The sequence below is a fragment of the Tiliqua scincoides genome, chromosome 4, assembly GCF_035046505.1.
Source record: "Tiliqua scincoides isolate rTilSci1 chromosome 4, rTilSci1.hap2, whole genome shotgun sequence".
Lineage (NCBI taxonomy): Eukaryota > Metazoa > Chordata > Lepidosauria > Squamata > Scincidae > Tiliqua > Tiliqua scincoides.
In genome coordinates, this window is record NC_089824.1 from 169,853,062 (window position 1) to 169,871,343 (window position 18,282).

The 18,282-nt window shown below is 44.0% G+C and overlaps 1 protein-coding gene across 1 annotated transcript in view; it reads right to left on the reverse strand.

Annotated features, from left to right (window-relative positions):
• TBC1D22B (TBC1 domain family member 22B) overlaps nucleotides 1-18,282 on the reverse strand; it is a 48,761-nt gene that overhangs the window by 20,362 nt on the left and 10,117 nt on the right. The window contains exons 3-8 of the mRNA XM_066623928.1: nucleotides 16,623-16,924; nucleotides 14,161-14,340; nucleotides 13,652-13,722; nucleotides 12,497-12,625; nucleotides 11,853-11,918; nucleotides 6,122-6,236 (exon numbers count right to left, since the gene is read on the reverse strand). Coding sequence (XP_066480025.1) covers nucleotides 6,122-6,236; nucleotides 11,853-11,918; nucleotides 12,497-12,625; nucleotides 13,652-13,722; nucleotides 14,161-14,340; nucleotides 16,623-16,924 — 863 coding nt within the window. The remainder of the gene's footprint in view (nucleotides 1-6,121; nucleotides 6,237-11,852; nucleotides 11,919-12,496; nucleotides 12,626-13,651; nucleotides 13,723-14,160; nucleotides 14,341-16,622; nucleotides 16,925-18,282) is intronic.

Sequence of the window (18,282 nt, forward strand, 5' to 3'; positions counted from 1 at the left end):
TGGTGCATAAGAATCTAAGAGGGGTAACAATCAATTTCCTCTGTAACATGGGGTAACAAGCGTTCCCATGAGTGTTAACCAACTCATGGCAGTTGTAAAAGACATTCAGGGAGTACAAAGTCATGTGCTGCCAGAGCGCTGGCTGAAAGGTCAAAGTCCTCCCCCCCCCCCCAAGATGATCCTTGTGGACTCGCCAACCTACGTAAGCCAGTGGGGGAGGAAGGATGGGGAGGGAGGAGAGTGGATTGGGTCTGGAAAGGAGTGGGTTCAGCAGCAGTGGTAGCCACCAAATCCAAACCCCCTTCCAGGACTTGATCCTGCAGCTCAGGTCAGTGCAAACCTGATTGTGCTAGTGTAGGTTTGAGTAGACCCCTTTGCGCTATGGAGGCTTACCCATGGGTAAGGGAACAAAATGCTCCCTTACCCAGAGGAGACCTCCACAGATTCCCCCCCCCCCCCACGGGATGCAGCACAAGCTGTTTCAGCTTGGCTGTGTCAGAGGGGGAGGACAGGATTGGGCTGTTAGGGTAAACATTATAAAAATGTTCTGTCAGAGCAGTTCAGCAGTGAATAAAATTCCTAGGGAGGCATGGAGGCCTCTTTCCAGGGTTTTCAAGACACAGTTGGATCAGCATCTGTCAAGAGTGCATTGGACTGATATGTTTCAGTCACGACAATTTGACAAGAACTAGATGATCCAATGAATCCTTCTGAGAAAATCACCATCACTGTTTTGCTCCAGGTTCTGTTCTTAGATTTCACTCATGAGCAGACTCTTCCAGGTCGTCAACATGCACTGGGCAGCAGACAGCATTTTCAGTGCTTTAGAGGTAGTAGAAGTCAAGGATTTTGGGCCCCAACTTCCTACTGAGAGAGGGGAGGTCACAGTTCATATAGTTCAATCTCTTTATCTACTTGTTCAAATCAAGGAATTGTCTGCCTGGAATATCTCCAGGGCTCCTATTAAACTGAAAATCCATGATCTGGGAACATGACATGGTGAAATTCTGCAGTCAAGGCTGCCAGTGCTAGTCTCACAACAAGCAGGGAACCATTGTTAACTCTCCTTGGTATAATGTGAACTCCAGTAGAGGAATACACTGTGTGTCAGTCCCCAAGAATGAAGTCACACAAAACAGGGAAAGGCGTTACCTCTTCTAAGAGGAATGTCTGATGGTGTGGAGAGCACACAAGCTATGGAAGGATTCTGCCTTCCCATCTCAGGGCAGGAGCATGGAACTAATTTAACCAACTGATGTGTTCTGTTCCAGTCTGACATAGTGATATGTCTGATTTTTCAAAACACCTAAAGCAATTCCCTACCCCTCTGATAAAAGGCAAATGCTTTTTTCAGTCTACAGGTTCATCTCCTGTGACTGTAAGAATCAGAAGGTTGGATTAATTCACCACCAAAAAGAAAAGAGGCTCCATTTCCCCTACCACTTTAAAACTCAAAGCATCTCCTTTTAAAGGAACACAGGGTTCTCCTCCCCCCAGTGGAAATGCCACCCAAAGCAAAACAAGGCAGGAGGCAGTACAAGGAACCATTCAGGAAAATGCACAACAGGATACAGCTGGGCTATACCCATTTTACAGCGATGGTTATGGAAGACAGATGCCTGCTACAGTATATCCCATTCACTCCCACTCAGATAGACTATTCAGTATGAACAGCACAATCCGCCCTGAAAACCTGAGGCAGCAGTCCTAGCAAAAAGGAGCTTCGTAAAAGCCTCTCCTGAGCATACTGCTTACCACACACATCTGTTCTGCTAGATCCTTAAACCAGTCCCACATAAAGAACCTGGATATGCAGCATATGGCTCCAACAGCACCTGAAAGGCAGCAGACAGCTTTGCAGCAGCCACTCAAGGCTGGCATGAAGAAGAGCATAATGTGGCTATGATTGACACCACAGTGCAGAGCACTTTGGAGCCAGGTTAGGAGAGAATTAATATGCACAACGCTGGCTGATGAGGCATGTGGCTGCCAGGGAGAGCAAACTGGTCAGGGATTCAACCAAAAAGCCTGGAGACTGCATTGGCAAGAAGTAAGCAGGCTTCCAAAGCAGCAAACGGAATTCATTTCAATGCAAACTGGAGCCCAGTTCACAGCTCTGCATGCTGGAGCTAATGCACACAGGGCACTGTCAAAAGAAGGAGGCGCCTTTCTGGTTCTACTGGGCATAAATCCATCGTCCGTACCATGACAATGCAAAAGTGAACAACAACAACAACAACAAGGGATACAGACATTTTGAAGTTATCCTCTTGCTGGCTTGTTTTTCTTCCTCTTTAGAACACAAGTTCCAACAAAAGCAATAGCACAGGAAACTGCCACCCAGGTTTGACCTGGGACAATACCATAGGGAGACAGGTTGCCATCTAGGTATCAAGGCTTATCCTCACAAGAACAGTAGGCTAGTGAAGTGGAACCTGTGTCAAATACAAGAGCTGCAACGTGGCAAATGACAGCTTCTACTGTGCACACGAGTCATGAGGTAACAACAATATGGGTGGGCGCATACAGTAGGAAGGTGATCTCCAAAAAGACAAGTGCATTTCTCACATAAAACTCAGTATAAAAGTTCTCCTCTGAAAAGAATTGTCTGCACAAGTCCTCCTCCCCTGCATTTGGACTTGTCAGTATTATTCTTACAGGACTTTTCTTAAGCACAGTGTTTTACTCCTTCATAGTCTTACTGGTCAACTATTCTGCATTTTACAAGATAAAAGACTCAAGGCCTTGTAGAACTGCAGCCTTAGACTTGCATTTCACTATTGTAATTTAAAAGGGCTTTAGCTCATTATTCCTAATTCTGCCATGATGTAGCCTTCAGGAAAAAAATATACCCTGGATAGTTCAATACTCTCCTCCAAAGACCAGACAGGCCTGAGCTGAAGGACACGGCTTGGTGTTAAGTGAAGATTTTTTAAAGCCCGATACTGTATCAAAACACACACATCCTGGCATGCATGCCTTATTTTTTGCTGGGAGTAATTGCTGTTGCTGGAGGCTGCTACCTGCACATACTTCTTTAAGGTGACCTTAAAATCTCTTCTAACTGAGCAAACAGTTGATTTGCTCCTTTAGGACCCTTGGCAACCTGCACTTACTCCACCTGTAGGGCATTACACAGCTATCACATCTGCAGCTGCAGCCCTGACAACTCCCATAAGCCATTCTGTCAGACAGCACTGACCAAAACAAGCCAGGCTCAGCAATGTTCAGCTGAAATCATTGATCTAATGGGAGCAGCAGACATTCCATATATAGATCTGCCACTGGCAAAGGCCCAGGAGGACTTGTGGACTCTGCCAGCTCACAGACACAGCTGGGTCTATAGCAGCAGGCCAACGACAAACACCTTGAGAAGAGACAAAAGGAAAAAGAAATAGAGAGGGTACAGAACTCATTCTAATTCATTGGCCAGAGATCTCACTCACAGATCTCTGAGTGGGGGCATTTTCAGACAGATGGGTACAGCCACATGCATGAGTTTCTGAAAGGAACAAACAGGAAAGGTAATCCCTTCATCAACTGTGGGGCAAAACAACCTTCCAAGAAACCTCTCCGCTAGGGAAGAGGGTTCAGTTGCTCATTCTGTACTGACTCCAGCTCTTCAATATTCTTTTGGAGACCAAGCAAGCAGACACACACACACAGCCCTCTCAATGCAGAATGCATCATTTATATAATGGCAGGATACCCATCATCTATGGATGGTGTCACAAATACTTTCCTTTTGTTCAGCTGCCTGTGCTTCAACTCCTCTCTCATAAAAGCAACACTTAACCAGATGCGTGTATTGAACGCTGGACATCTTTGCGGGATGCTTCTCAATCGATCTCAAAATATGCTGAGGATGTTGGCTGGAACACAACCCTCACCCCTACCAGAGAGAGGTTAATGAGTGGCAGTGACCTTGCAGGCCAAGGTTAATCTATCACTCAGCGGGGATGCTAAGGGAAGAACCAGTAAATCCAATATTAATAGGAACAGGTGTCAGCACAAATGCATGAGCAAGAGTTTATTTGGAGATAACAGCTTAAGAACTCCTACCTCCAAACAAAGCAGCCATTCCCCACACAAAATGTTTCCCCTGGGAGCCCCTACTGACTTGCTGACTCAGCCATCTATGATACAGGCTGAGCTGTTAGGGGAGGGATGTGTACATAAACAGCTCAAACCACTGATAATGAGCAGCTATTTAAGGAAGCTTGCAGTGGGACAGAGAAGCAAAAATGTTGCTGCTATGAACTCCAGGTTCCAATACACCACATCCCAGAGAAAGGATGCAAACCATTGGCCTGGGTGAAACCACACCACACTGCTCTTGAAAAATGCAGGGAAGAAAATCTGGAACAGAAACTCATGCTTAACACATCTGCCTTGCTACAAGAAGAAAAAGACCCATTTTCCCAACAATGGTCTGTTACTTAGAACTAGGCTGGACACCTTAACAAGCCTGCTGACTGGGATTTGATGCAAGGAATGCTTTCATCATACTGATATGCAGAACCCAGAGCAGACTTGCCCATTTACTACACACTTGTACATCATTTATGGCAACATAAGCATACAAGTAAGAACATGTCATGAGAACCTGAAGAGGAACCCGTTTGAATGTCTACATTTGTAGGGTTAGCTCCTAACATGGACATTCATTTATTGTTTGCCCAAGTACATCATGAAACCAGGAGTTTCATTTTCAATATGTTTGAATACTACACTTGTCAGGTTCCAGGGACATTCTATAAGAGGGAAAAGAAGCAGCAAGTGTTTGGTAACTGCAAGTACGAAGATACAACTAAAAAGATAAAGCATTGTCTGAATAAGGCACTGTTTCCTCAAACTGTGGGTTGGGACCCACTAGGAGGGTTGCAAACCAATTTCAGGTGGGTCCCTTTCATTTCAATATTTTATTCTGAGTATATTAGACTTGATGCTAACATGGTATGGGACTGCATTTCGGGATAGCTGTACTTTTAACAGGCTACAATGCATCTGCTTTAAACAATGATAGTTAGTGGGGCTTACTTCTGGGTAAGCATAAATAGGATTGCAGCCTAGGATTGTCAAAAAATTTTCCTGCTTGATGTTGTCACTTCTGGTGAGTCCCAACAGATTGTCATTCTCAAAAGTGGCTGCTGGGCTAAAAAGTTTGAGAACCAATAGAATAAGGCTAAAGTTAGCACAGAACCAGAGGCGGCAAGTCATTGGGGGTGAATGTCATACTCTCTCTCCATGGAACTCTGCACCAGTGTCCTTCCCCTACTTGCCAACCACCATCAAAGTTACATTCCAACCCAGTATGATGGAGTACCTGACCTCACATGAATGTGATTTATACCCCAACAGTAAAGTTGTAGAAATTGGCTTTCCATGTTACGGAATGCAGGCATTTGACAAGAAGTAGTAAGTTCATGCTGGCTATCAAGGAAGGTCAGTCCAAGAAGAGCTACACCAGTGAAATAGTGAGTACGTGCAGGGACAAACTCAACAGTGAAACGGTAGCTTGTTGTCCAGCTTAGTTACCCCAGTACTGCTTAATGTGCCCTAGTTCTACAGATGTACATCTCAGCCTGCAGTTCCTACCCTAAAGCTATAGAGGAACATATTTTGTTACCAAACCAGATTAGTGTAACTGACCTATCAAACAAGGTTACTGTAAGAGAGATAGCCCTAAGTGTGCTTCAGTATAACACTGCCTGTGAGATCAGTGCAATAAATAATTTCAGTAGGGTGCCAACACCATCACCTTTCTAAGAAAATTGTAAGAAATTGCTTCTTTAGGCACTGAATTTAGCATATTCTTGACACAATCCCTGCCATGACTCTTTATGGAATTTTACTCACTAATGGTTTATTTTTCTCTGCTTGTTGTTACAGAAAGACATGCTTTCAAAACAATAACCACACTTCCACTGTACAAGCATTGTATGCTACCAACAAAAGCCAATCCAGGAGAGAAGTGAAAATACATTAATATGCAGTTCTGGTTTAACGCAACAGCCGACAGCAAAGCGTTTCTGGCACAATAAAGCTTATCGGATGACGACAATTTGAGCATTCAACAGCAAAGGCTAATAGCACACTGCAGCCATCAAGCATCGCTTACCAACATATTCAGAGAGGAACACGACAAAGAACGGAGTGACCAGGTCATTAATCCCCTGCACGTAGCCGCTGGCTGGGTGACGGATGGCCCAGATAAACAGGATTCGTTCAAAGATCTAGAGGAAGAAGGAAAGCCAGGTGCTTAAGTTAGCCATGCCCAGGGGAGAGGAATAGAGCTAGTGGAAAGTCTGATGAGCACAAGAATCCAAAAGTGTGCAAAAAGAGTTAGAAACACAAATAGGCCAAGGCCACAAATGTGTTTGGGTCTCTTGGCAGAACAGTGATACCAAGTGTGAAGTAAACATGGCACCCGGAACAGAATCCAGACTGAGATTCCAGATCATCGGAAAGGCAATTTCTGCCCAGATATGCAAGAACCCTCTGCACTGAGAACAATTAATTGCACAAAGATGTGTGTCTATATGTCATGCCTGTTTAGAGAGAGGCATGGGGGTAAATTAAAGGGAAAAGCCATTTAGGGATTCTCTGCAGTTTCACTATGTCTGCAGAGTGAGCTAGAAACTTTCACTTCCCTGTCCCCCAGAAAAACTGCAGTCACTGGGAGGAAACTGGAAGTTTATCTTTCATTTCACAGAACAGAATATAGTGTCTGTCCCTTTTAATGAGAAGCAACAGGAAGCAAAAGCACACAGCCAGTACTGTATTCTGCCCAATCGCTGAACAAGTAGTATGCCTGCTCTCTTTTTCCAGAGAACAATGAAGGCAGGCTGAGAAGCACTTGGCCATTTTTGCCTTAAAAACAAATTGAATTTTTAAAAAGTTGGAGGCATTACGTTTTAGCTATTGTAAAACTACCTGCACTTCAGTCTTAGTGCTCCATACATGGAGTCAACAAGGCCTGAGGTGTACCTTTGGTCCTCTCCCCCCATCAAGTTTCTGGCTATGGATCCATCCCCCCCCCCCAGTTTCTGGTGTAGCACTGCATTGCTTTGCTATTCCTCGAGATATCTTCCTGCTAATGGCCTTGTCCAAGGGAAACAAAGATGGAACAGCAGAAACAAAAAACTGAAATTATCGCTTACTTACTCAGAACATTTCACAATTGTTCTCTAAAAAACTGTTTTTACTGAATAAACATTATTATTTTAAACACCAGCTGGATGGGTCCATTACACCTGAACTTTTACCCAGTTTCTGTAAGGAAAAAGTGTGAGTGCTGTTTGAACCCTTAATTTTATTCAAAGCCCCCAACAAGAGCAGCTTTCAACCACCAGATCTTAGAGCTCTTAGGAAAATTAGTTGGCATGCTGGGTGCAAGGGTGCTGCTCATGAGTATGTTCTAAACTGAAAGAACACACACACCAATTGTAAAAATTGTTCAAACCGATTTCTCACAAGCTAGATCTAGAAACACATCTCATCCCTTGGTAAGGGGGCACACCTTTACCAAGCCACTCCCATATTCTCCGGAATCAGCCGTGTAGAATGATAACATTATACGCACAGAAATCTTATCAAAACTCTCATCCTCGGTGCTAATTAATCTCCACCCACCACCAAAGCTCTTAGTCCTTTTTCAGCACTGGATGACATACATTCAGTATTTCATCATGCAGAACATCTCCACAACTACATGACAGGGAAGTCATGTAGGAACTGAATGTATAGCCAATCAGACTCACATGGAAGCAGCAAGTAGGAATTTTAAACTTAAGCTCTGACTTAAGGCCCAAGGATGCTGGCAAATTTAACCAATATTTATAAGCAGCTCCAAATACCTTCTGTTCAGGGGGTTATGGAATCAATGGAGAGAAGCAGGGCTTTCTAAACAATTACCCTGTTGTGTGGAATGACCTTTTCCCAAAAGAGTTGTGGATATTCTTCCTTCTGGTTTATAAACCATTTATAAGGCCCATTTGTTCACTTAGGGAAGATGAACTCTGGTTTCTGACCTGGCTACTGTTTCAATAGTTTTTGTATTTGGAGGCTAATGTTTTAAATCAGGAGGCCACACACATTTTGGCTGGCCTTGGAAACCAACCAAAACATGTGCACATCACCGACCATTTTCCTCCTACAACAGGAAAATCTTGTCTGTAACTTCAGGATGAGTTTGGGAAGCACTGTGAGACTTTCTAAGCCCCAGCACAATCACAGGAATAATTTATAGCACCAAGATGGTTAACTTGATAGGATCATAGGAAGCTTTCTTACATAAGGGTTCAACTAGCTCAATACTGTCAATGCTGGTTGGATGCACAGCAGGTGCTCTATCCACTTACACACACACACACACACACACACACACACCCATGAGGCAGGGACAATCTGTGATATATTGAGCCTCAGAGGGAAAGAATAGACCAGGGGGGGGGTGTATTGATCACCTCAAACTGAATCATGGAGAGGGTTAGAAGAAAGTAGCTCAGATCATAAAAACTTACTGCCTTCTCAGAAGACTAGAAAAGGCAGGGGCTTCCCCAACACCAAGCTCTGTAAAGGTTAGAAAAGCAGCTACATGTCCCAATGGTTTTTGAACCTCTCTAAAGTCAGTGCCATGGCAGGAGGAAAAGCTCTGCCATTCTGCAAATGCCAGAGTATGTCAAGGACTCACACAGGATTTTAAAAGCCAAGTACATTTGGGTTGATTTTCATTGGTGCTGTAAGCTGCCTTGAAAAATCATAGAAAAGTAGAATATACATAATCAGTCAACAGTCACATATGCCAAACAAATTCATACAGGTGTAATACCCAAATATATTCAGTTTGTATATTTCCATCTGACGCCTGAATGCTTGTACAGGGATGCAATCAAAGTAAAAGCATATCTAAGCATGGAGCAATACAAATTATGAATGGACAACAGAATATGACAAGGATACAGTAGGGAACTGGCAGTTATGTCCACATCTGGAACAATGGAGCACGAGGGGCATGCAGCTACTCACTGCATGCTTTTGAAACATGTCTTCCACAACCATGCGGGCTAGAAACATGTTGGTTTTATGGCCAAATCCTATCGATGTGTTATGCCAGCGGAATGCAGGTTCCACCATCACAGTGTGCTTTGCAGCTGTCACAAACACAGCTCGTACACACAGCCTGGCTGCTGCCACAAGCAGCAAGTGGTTGGGTCAGCATGAGGACAGACCAGACCTTCCTGCTGGAGCAGGTTACATCACACAGGGGGTGGAGGAGGGGCGAATAGGGAGATCAGATCAAGCTTGGAAAGAGGGTGGGTTCGGCAGCAGCAGCACCTGTTGAATCCTATCCCCCTTCCTGGGTCAGATACAGAGCTTGCACAGATCTGAGTGACAGCTGCTGGGGCTTACCTGAAGGCAAGGGGACAAATGTTGCCTTCCCCCAAGGAGACCTCAGCATGCTGCAACTCTCCTGCAGGATACAGTGGAAGCCACATTGGTTAGTTATGATTGGGCTGCTCATTTAAGAAAGCTGAAATTATGAAGAAGTGAAGCTGCTTCTTAAGGTTTCACACAATCTTCAGCATGTGTAATCTCAAAATATGTGCAGCCCTATCTGAAACACAATCGTAGGCTTTTCACTGAACCTCACTTGTATCTGCATCCACAAAGGCGGCAGTTTGTAAGCACGCAAGATAAAAAACTGAAGCTTTGCCCTTTAAACAACAAAAAGATACACCACCATTGAAAGTGTATTTGTTGCTAATCATAGGAAACTTGCTAGACCAGGAAACTCTCAATCAGTGATACTTGTACCACCAGTGGTACTTGAGATGGTGTCAGCTGGTACTCATGGGATCCCAGACCCCCGCTGCCTGGCAGCAAGACCAGCAATGCAATGTAACAAACAGAGGTAGGAAGCTTGGCTCAGTGGTCAGAGCTCCAACATGCGCTTCTTGTGCATTCAAAAAAGTCTCCCCATTCACCCTGAGCCTTTTAACAGTGTTTGTTGCATCACATCTGGTCTCCCAATCCAGAAGTAACTGGTGATGACATCACTGCCAGTTACTTCTGGGGATTCTTCCAATAGGTGGACTGTGCAGAGTGGTATGGTGGGGGACAACTGGTAAGAAATACTGTACTAGATTATTACAAGGACAAGAATCATTTCCAGTAGAGTGGGTATAAATTTCCTGACAAATTTCTCATTCAAGAGCTTGCATATGTTCATTCAAGAGCTTGCATATAACCTCAAACTGGTCAGCAGAGTCACGATAACCCTCATTAGTCACACTTCGAGTATACCAGTTTCCTCTGCACTGCTACTCGCCACATTAACAGTGAGGTGCTCTAGTTTCTAGGTAGAATAAAGCTTGTCAGCTATAAGGACCAAGGGGGCATAGTCAAGCAAAAAAGCTACTCTATGGTAGAACAGCAGGGATAATGAGTCTAGGCAACCCTCAGAACAGCCATGCGCCTACTAATGTCAAGGTCAATACCACAGAACTTTGTTAGCATATGTTCATTTATAGAACTCATTGTGTGCTTCTGTATACCAGATAACAAACTTCCATGATTGCAAGGCCTGTGGTTTTAGACAGACCTTGCATTAGTTATCTTGAATGCCAACAGCCAAACAATTGGTTCTTAGATATAGCAAATCCCACCTCCTTAGTGTGCACAAGGACTTTGGAACATATTAAGTCCATTCAGATTTGACTGAAACTGCATGATCTGCAGGCATCAGTAAGTATTCAGTAGGATTAGTTTGGTAGAAGGATTTTGAGATACACAGCCAAATCAGCTTGAAGTTATTAAGTCTAGCTAGTATATTAAATGCTTCGTTCTGATTGGGACAACCAGAAGGGCTAGCTCATTCCTGATTTTGCCACTAAGAAGCTATGCGTCCTTATGTAAGTCTCACTGCTCTTGTGACACTGCCTTCTACTTTGTTTTTGAGCAATGACAGATCATCAGTGGGACAATCTCTTGCCATGTCCCACTGGCAAGGACACTGACCAACAGGTTTCTAGCCCTTACTACAGTTTCATCACTTATCACTATCACTTAGCACTCCTTCCAGTAAACTTACAGAAAGCAATACAAGATGGCCAAATTTTATATTATGTGTGTACATTGTATATTCTTGCATAAAGCTAAAGATCATTGTGTGAAGAATGTGCTTTCTAAATAGAACTAGACATTAGAAGATGCCTGGCTGTAGCTGACACACAACAGCGCCATGTCTCCTCCTCCTCTTTCCTGCAACATCTAATACATGATGTGATGACACTACATTAGGAGTTTCTCCTCAGAAGCACCAGCAAGAGAAGTGCATGCCAAGTGTGGCATCCTCATATCACATGTTCTGCATTTGTAAACATTACCATGGAGAAGATACAAAGCTGCTGTTTTCAGCATCCTCCCTTATCTCATTCCAGTCTTAGGGTCTTTCCAGATGCTGCAAGTTCTGCAAAGGGAGATGAGCAGTAACCAATACTGCCCTTACCCTCTTCCTGCCACAACCAGAGTTTGGGGAATAAAGAAGGTAAACTGAATCGACTTCTCCAAAACAAACTTATTTGCATACATTTGATCTCATAGTTTAGTTTGATGTCACAGATGCTTAATCTGGAACTTTGTGACAGAGTACAAGCAATGTGTATTTGATGAGAACATCCAGCTAGCCAAATTTAAAAAAATTAGTAGCCTACTGTGACAGTTCTTGCATGCAGCAGAAAATAAAACATGTGGGATAGAACAAAAGTCCTCAAGAAGTCACTCTTGGCTACCAGCATAGCTTGGCAAGTTGCACTGCAGGACAGCTAGAAAGAGAAAACTCTTCTCACCTCCTGGACTAGCGGTTGCTGGAACAGAGGGATGAGGGGGTTTGTACGCGGAATGTCTATGTGGATCTGAAAGAGGAAGGGAAAAAACCATCAGAGAACAAGAGATTGCCAACCTTATCTGTCCAGTTACAGCAGGAGATGAAAAACTTCTATGATCCAAATGAAAGCTGCACTTTGACTAGATGAACAGGAAACACCGACTCACTCAGAAACTACCTCTACACTAAGAACTGCCTGCTTCCCTTTCAGCGAAATAGGATATTTCAATAGAGAGGCCAGCAGGAATATGCTAGTCTTTCCACCATTATATCCATAATATCAGCTAGAATGAGGGCAGCTAGAATGAGAATAAAATGCTGGCGCAGAACAGTTTTAGGGCAACATCAAATATAATTATTTGAAAAATACTCCCCCCCCCCCCCGGGGTGCTGGTCAGGTTTAGTACTACAGCTACTTTGCTCACACTGTGCTAGGACAACACTGCAGAGTTGTGCAGGGTGGGTCAGCCACAACACACAGAGCTACAGGCAAAAATGTGGGGACTATTTTAGGGGACTGTGTAGGCCACATTAGGGAAATCACAACATGTTCCAGGATTCTGCATGACAGAAAAGGCAAACAGTAGAAAGCAGGTAGTTGGGTACCTGCCGGTAGGTGTCTTGATGATGCTCCTCATTTCTAGAGTCATAATACTGTTCAATGAAGCCAAAATACTCCTCTCGCTTGCGCTGCAAGGTCAATTTCCTCCGCTCCATGTTGGCTGGGAGATAACCCTATAAGAGATGAGAAACTTATCAAGGCAAGTTTCCCCCTTTCCCTCTGAAGTGCTCAAAGTCTCTCTCTGTTCTCCTTACCTCAGAGTAGTTCACAAGATAACCGTTCTACCTAAGGCTGCAAGGTGAAACAAGAGAAAGGGCTAGAGACTCAAAAGAATTTCACAGCAGGTCAAAGTTTAGCCAATGATTCATTCTATCAATAGGGAAGAAGATGCACCTGCCAAAAGTCTCTTTTGTGCTCAACTCTTAAAAGCATTTAGGACAGCCCCATACTGAATCCAAAAACCCTAGTTTTAATAAGTGTACAAGAGTGTCATATGGGAAAGTGTTTCTGGCATTCCAACATGAAACTGTCACATCTCCTTCCTCACATTCTGAAGAGGTAGATTTCCAGAGTCCAGCAAAATGCTTATGTTCATCAGACTGAACTAGCACATGGCTTAATCTTATTTCTGAATATCAACTGTCTTTAAAACTACAAGCTTGCTCTCCACCCCCTCATTATGGGAGTGGCATGCTCGTCTTCAGTTAAAAGACACTGCATCTGTAAACCAGGCTGAGAAAGCCCTATAGCAGTGGTTCTCAAACTTTTAGCACCAGAACCTTCTTTTTAGAATGAAATTTGATTGAAAGTGACATCAAACCAGAAAATTTTAAACAATCCCTAGGCTGCAATCCTACCCACACTTACCCAGGAATAAGTCCCATTTACTATTATTATTAAAAGCATATCCATAGTAGCCTGTTAAAACTACAGATCTGTAACATTTCCCCAAATGTAGTCATACCATGGTAGCATCAAGTCTAATATATTAAAAATAAAATATTGAAATGAATGGGGTCCCACCTAGAATTGGCTCGCAACCCACCTACTGGGTCTTGATCCAGTTTGAGAAACACTAACCTACAGAATTCAGCCAGATAACTGCCACATTTCCCTAGTGTCCGCTTAGGCTTCTTGCATACATTTTCTAGCTACTGGGTGCCTACAAGTTCCCCCCAGCCCATGGATGCAGTGCTTACTGATAGAAGCCGCCATGTCACAGGCCGAACCTCTCTGGGGACACCAGGCCAGCTGCATTTCCTCAGTTCATCTGCAAATGAAGAGCAGTTAGATTCTTCACACACAGTCTCTTGGATTGCATTCCTACACTCAGGAAGAAAGTCAGTCCTCTCCACTTGATAGCTTCCAGAACTCCCTGTTTCTATGGCAATTGTTTCTATGGGGGTTTTTCGGTGGTCGTAATTATGTAGTTTTTAATTCTATTTGTATGCATCAATTATATTAGTGGATGCTTTTAATATATGTTGTAAGTTGCCTTGAGAACTAGGAAAGACTTTAGACAGATAAGAGAGTTGTACCATTTTATTAGGTAAACAGTACCAACAGTCACCAGGTGATTCACAAAGTGTAACTTGGTCATCACACCTTTCCAGGATCAGCTAATGGTTGCCAGTGGAGGAGTAGGTCTGAACTCGGGCAGAAAGAGCAAGGCACTAGGGACATGGTGCTTGCACAACCCTGGACTCACCTAGGTCCGTGTTGTGGCTGGACAGAAGCTGCCGAAACTTCTCCAGGCGAGTTTTCTCACGAACCGTCATGGGAGGAGCCCCTGAAGCATTTTGGTCAGAGATGCGAGCAACGAGTGGAATGATGGGTCGGAGCGGGAGGGATTGCTGTTTGTGGAGGGAATTGCGCATACAGGCATCCTCTAGAAGGGGTCAAAGAGGCTCATCAGGCTGTGATCAGAACTGGCAGCAGCAAGCACTGAACCAAGAGAACTGATTGGAGCCTCTAGCATCTATCAACACCTCCACAAATTCAGGGTTGCCAATGCTAAGAGCACTCTTGTGTCTCTAACATGCACATGGCAGGGAAAGGTTCTCCATCTGGGAATGTTTTCTCCTGTCAACAAATCATGGCAGAAACTTCAGCTGATGAACATTTACCTGCCATGCCATTGCCTAAAAGATACAAATAAACTTCAAGACCAGACAATATCAGTTGTAAACTCACCATCTCCTGACTTGGCAAGACACTGAACTATTATGCTTCAGCTATGCATTCTACAGAGGAACAAGGAACCTTGTGTAAGAAGTCACTATGACTAATGCTACACTGCAGGACCCACTCACAGGCAAGAAGCGGACAAGAAGGATCCTGATCCCTTATGACAGGCAAACAAAAGTGGTGGTGAAGGCAGATGTTTCAAACTGCCAGCAACAGCCACTGCCCAGTGGCTCACAAACCACTGATGTTGCAAGTTTCTGAACAAGGCTGAGATCATCTGGCCTTCCCTTCAACAAAGCACATGGCCAGCCTCTTGCTGCTCTCTGAATTATTGCCTCCTGTTCAATCCTTTCCACGTGATCCAATTTTCATGCTCTCATTCCTCCCTTCTGCCTTTAGTCTGCCAGCAAACCCAACAGCTTATAGGAAAAAGAAGGAAGCTGAGAATCACAAAGCAACAGGCAATCCAAAGCTCCTCAAAGTCCTTTATACCTGTATGCCAAGTAACCAGTCCATTTCCAGACAGGAAATGGAGATGTGACATGGTCTCCAATGCCATCTGGTGGCAAGTCTGCAACAGAGAACCTTATTTCTCCAAGCGGGTCAGCAGTGCATGCTTTACTCACTCCAACAGCACCATCACAAAAAATATTATTTAGAGTACACAATGCATACTTGCTCAGTAAACTCTGATCAAGGTTCTATGCTCTGTTAGTTCCTAGAGATTTAACGGTTTGACCCAAAGAACCCTATTTAGGCATTCATTCAATGAACCAAAAAACCTTCGTTCACAGAAACCTTGCCCAATCACTGCCCCATGCCCCAAATACACCAGGAGTCTCCCTGGTGCTAATCCACAATTAATGAGATTAAGTGACAGGGACACTACATCAGTACCCATGAAAACATGTCAGGTCTGTGTATACTCTGTAAATGTGTTTAAATACAGTAGAACTCCAATAGTCTGACACCTTCAGGAAACCGGTGGTAACGGATCATCAGCCAGACTATCAGGAGGGACTGCCTTGCCTAGATCTAGTAATGGGGTTACTACTTACATTACTGTCTTAGTGATGCCGTTGCTACTTACATCACTGCTAAGCAGCTCAGGTTAGCCCTGAGCAGCTTCTGTAGCCCCTGAGCAGCTGTAGCCCCTGAGCAGCTTCTGTAGTGATGATGCGAGGCATGACTGCACCTGCAACAGGGGTGAGCAAGGTCAAGGACCCATTCATGAGCCAGGAGCACTCCCGGTCAACTCCGACACTAGACTATTGAAAGCGCTGGACAATCAAGTCCTGGATTATTGTACATCAGAGTAACAATTTCTTTTTCAAGAAAAAGTGAATAAGGGTGCAATTCTAACCCCTTATGTCAGTGCTTTCCAGCACTGGCATAGCAGCTCCAATGGGACGTGTGCTGCATCCTGCAGTTGGGTGGCACTCACAGAGGCCTCCTCAAAGTAAGGGAATGTTTGTTCCCTTACCTCGGAGCTACATTGCCCTTATGTCAGTGCTGGAAAGCACTGACATAAGGGGTTGGGATTGCGCCCTTAGAGCCCTACCAGATGTTAGACAAGGCCCACCTAGTCTAGCATTCAATTTTCAATAGTGGCTATAATGAGAACTATGCATATCAAACCCACCTGCATGTCTGCTTATTTTGCACAATTTACTCTGCTCCTGCTAAACCCAGAGAGAAATAAAGAGTTACACGGGGCACTTAAACTTGCCCCCTAGAAATACCTCTTCAACCTCCCTCTGACTTTCAAGTTGCAGCAGAATCAACCATGCACATACAATCCTAATCTGCAGCCTGAGGAGGCAAAAATCCTGCACTTCTTAACTAAAAGTTGAGGTTCCTAAGATCTTCAGTTCTATACACAATATCAAAGGTGACACATGTCAAATCATAGCACACACAGCTGGGCTAAGATCATTTGCTGGAATAAGGCTAGGAGGTGTTCAAACAGAACATGGCACTTACCAGGCGTCCTGGACAGTTGAGCCTCACTACTGGACTTGATGACCTTGCAGTTGGTTGGGGCTTCACCCAGAGCTGCCTGGGACCGCTCAGGCTTCACACGCAGCCTGCTGTGGTTCTCTAGAACCTGTACTGCTGTGGCTTTGGCCACCTTAGAGTTCAAGGTCTGGAAAGATGAGAAATCCTCATCTTCATCATCCCCAATGTCCCAGGCATCACTGGTGTCACGGGCAAACTCATGAAAACTGCTGGCCTTCTTGTTCTTCATGGGCAGTGCATTGACCTTGGAGCGTTCCTTGATGAAGCTATAGAAGGCAAGATAACTGGTATTACTGTAGTTAGTGCAGCCAGCCTCCAGTCTTCCCCCTCCCAGGGCACACTTTATCCCCATCTGTTTCATTTCTAATGAGGAACAAGGCCCTCCCTCTCTTTCTTTCCTACCCCACTGTACAGTCCCTTCTCTGGCTAGGGTAAGGATAAGGAATACAAAATCTTTCTATGCAATTCCTACTATGTACAAAGTTCACCCTCCAAACCAAAGCTTTTACAGTCTTAACACACAGGAGACCAACACTCCTGCCAAGTGCCTTGCTGAAGAAGAGGTTGACAATCTGTTTACAGCACAGCAAGCAAAGCAAAAAAGAGGGACTGACTTCACCTTAGGCAAGCATGTAAGGAATTCTTGATAGCAACCCCCCCCCCCCACACACACACACACAAAACCCCTGCAAAAATGTACACATGCAACCCGAGGGTGACCACAAGAACACACTATTTTGCAATCAGGTCAACATACATACAGAAGACAGAAATAATTTGATCCAATTATTCTCCCCCACCCATCCCACTGGCCATGTTTGCTTTATACTTGACTAAATAAGTCAAAATCTTCATCAAAGAAGCTAAGGGAAAACTCATGTCCAAACAAGCAACAAAGAAAACACATGAGCTCCAATAAGGTAGTACAGAGCAAGGACAACTCTGGAAACAAAAAAGAGCATTGTACACTTACAAAGACTATACCTGAAAGCCCTGCCAGGAACAGCATGTGCAAGAGGCAACTCAAATGAAGAGGTAGACAATACAGGAACACTAATGCTGTAACAATCTTCAAAGCAAAAGAGACATGGGAGTGTACATGTACCTAAGTTACGCTTTATGGGCCATAAAACTATCAAATGATATACAAGAAAGCAATTTCAATTAATTGACAAGTGGCAGTAAGTCAGGAGGACCAGTGCAAGAGTCTTGAAAGAACTGATTCAAACCTATCAAGCCTATCCAGCCAACAGCTGAAAAAAGTCAACATAAAAGAAACCATGACACAATGAGGGAATCACTGACATCTAGTGTGAGGAAGAATTCTATGAAACTTCAAAGCTAGCCCATCCTGATTCTTAGCTGGGCATAATAAAGGTAGTTAAGAGAAGCAATCCCAGAAATTGAAAGCCTGCCTTCTCTACAGCTATAGTGGAAAGAAACAAAAGTAACGAAAGTCAAAAGTAGTGACTTGAACATTCTCTTCCTACACCTGCCCCCTTTTTTAAAAAAAATCCATGGATTAAAAGAACCCAGCAGCAGGTCCAAGGGAAAGTTTTTCTCAAAAAAATGCAAAATGAATGTCGCATTAGCCAAGTGTTGCATGTTATAGAGATTGTCCACG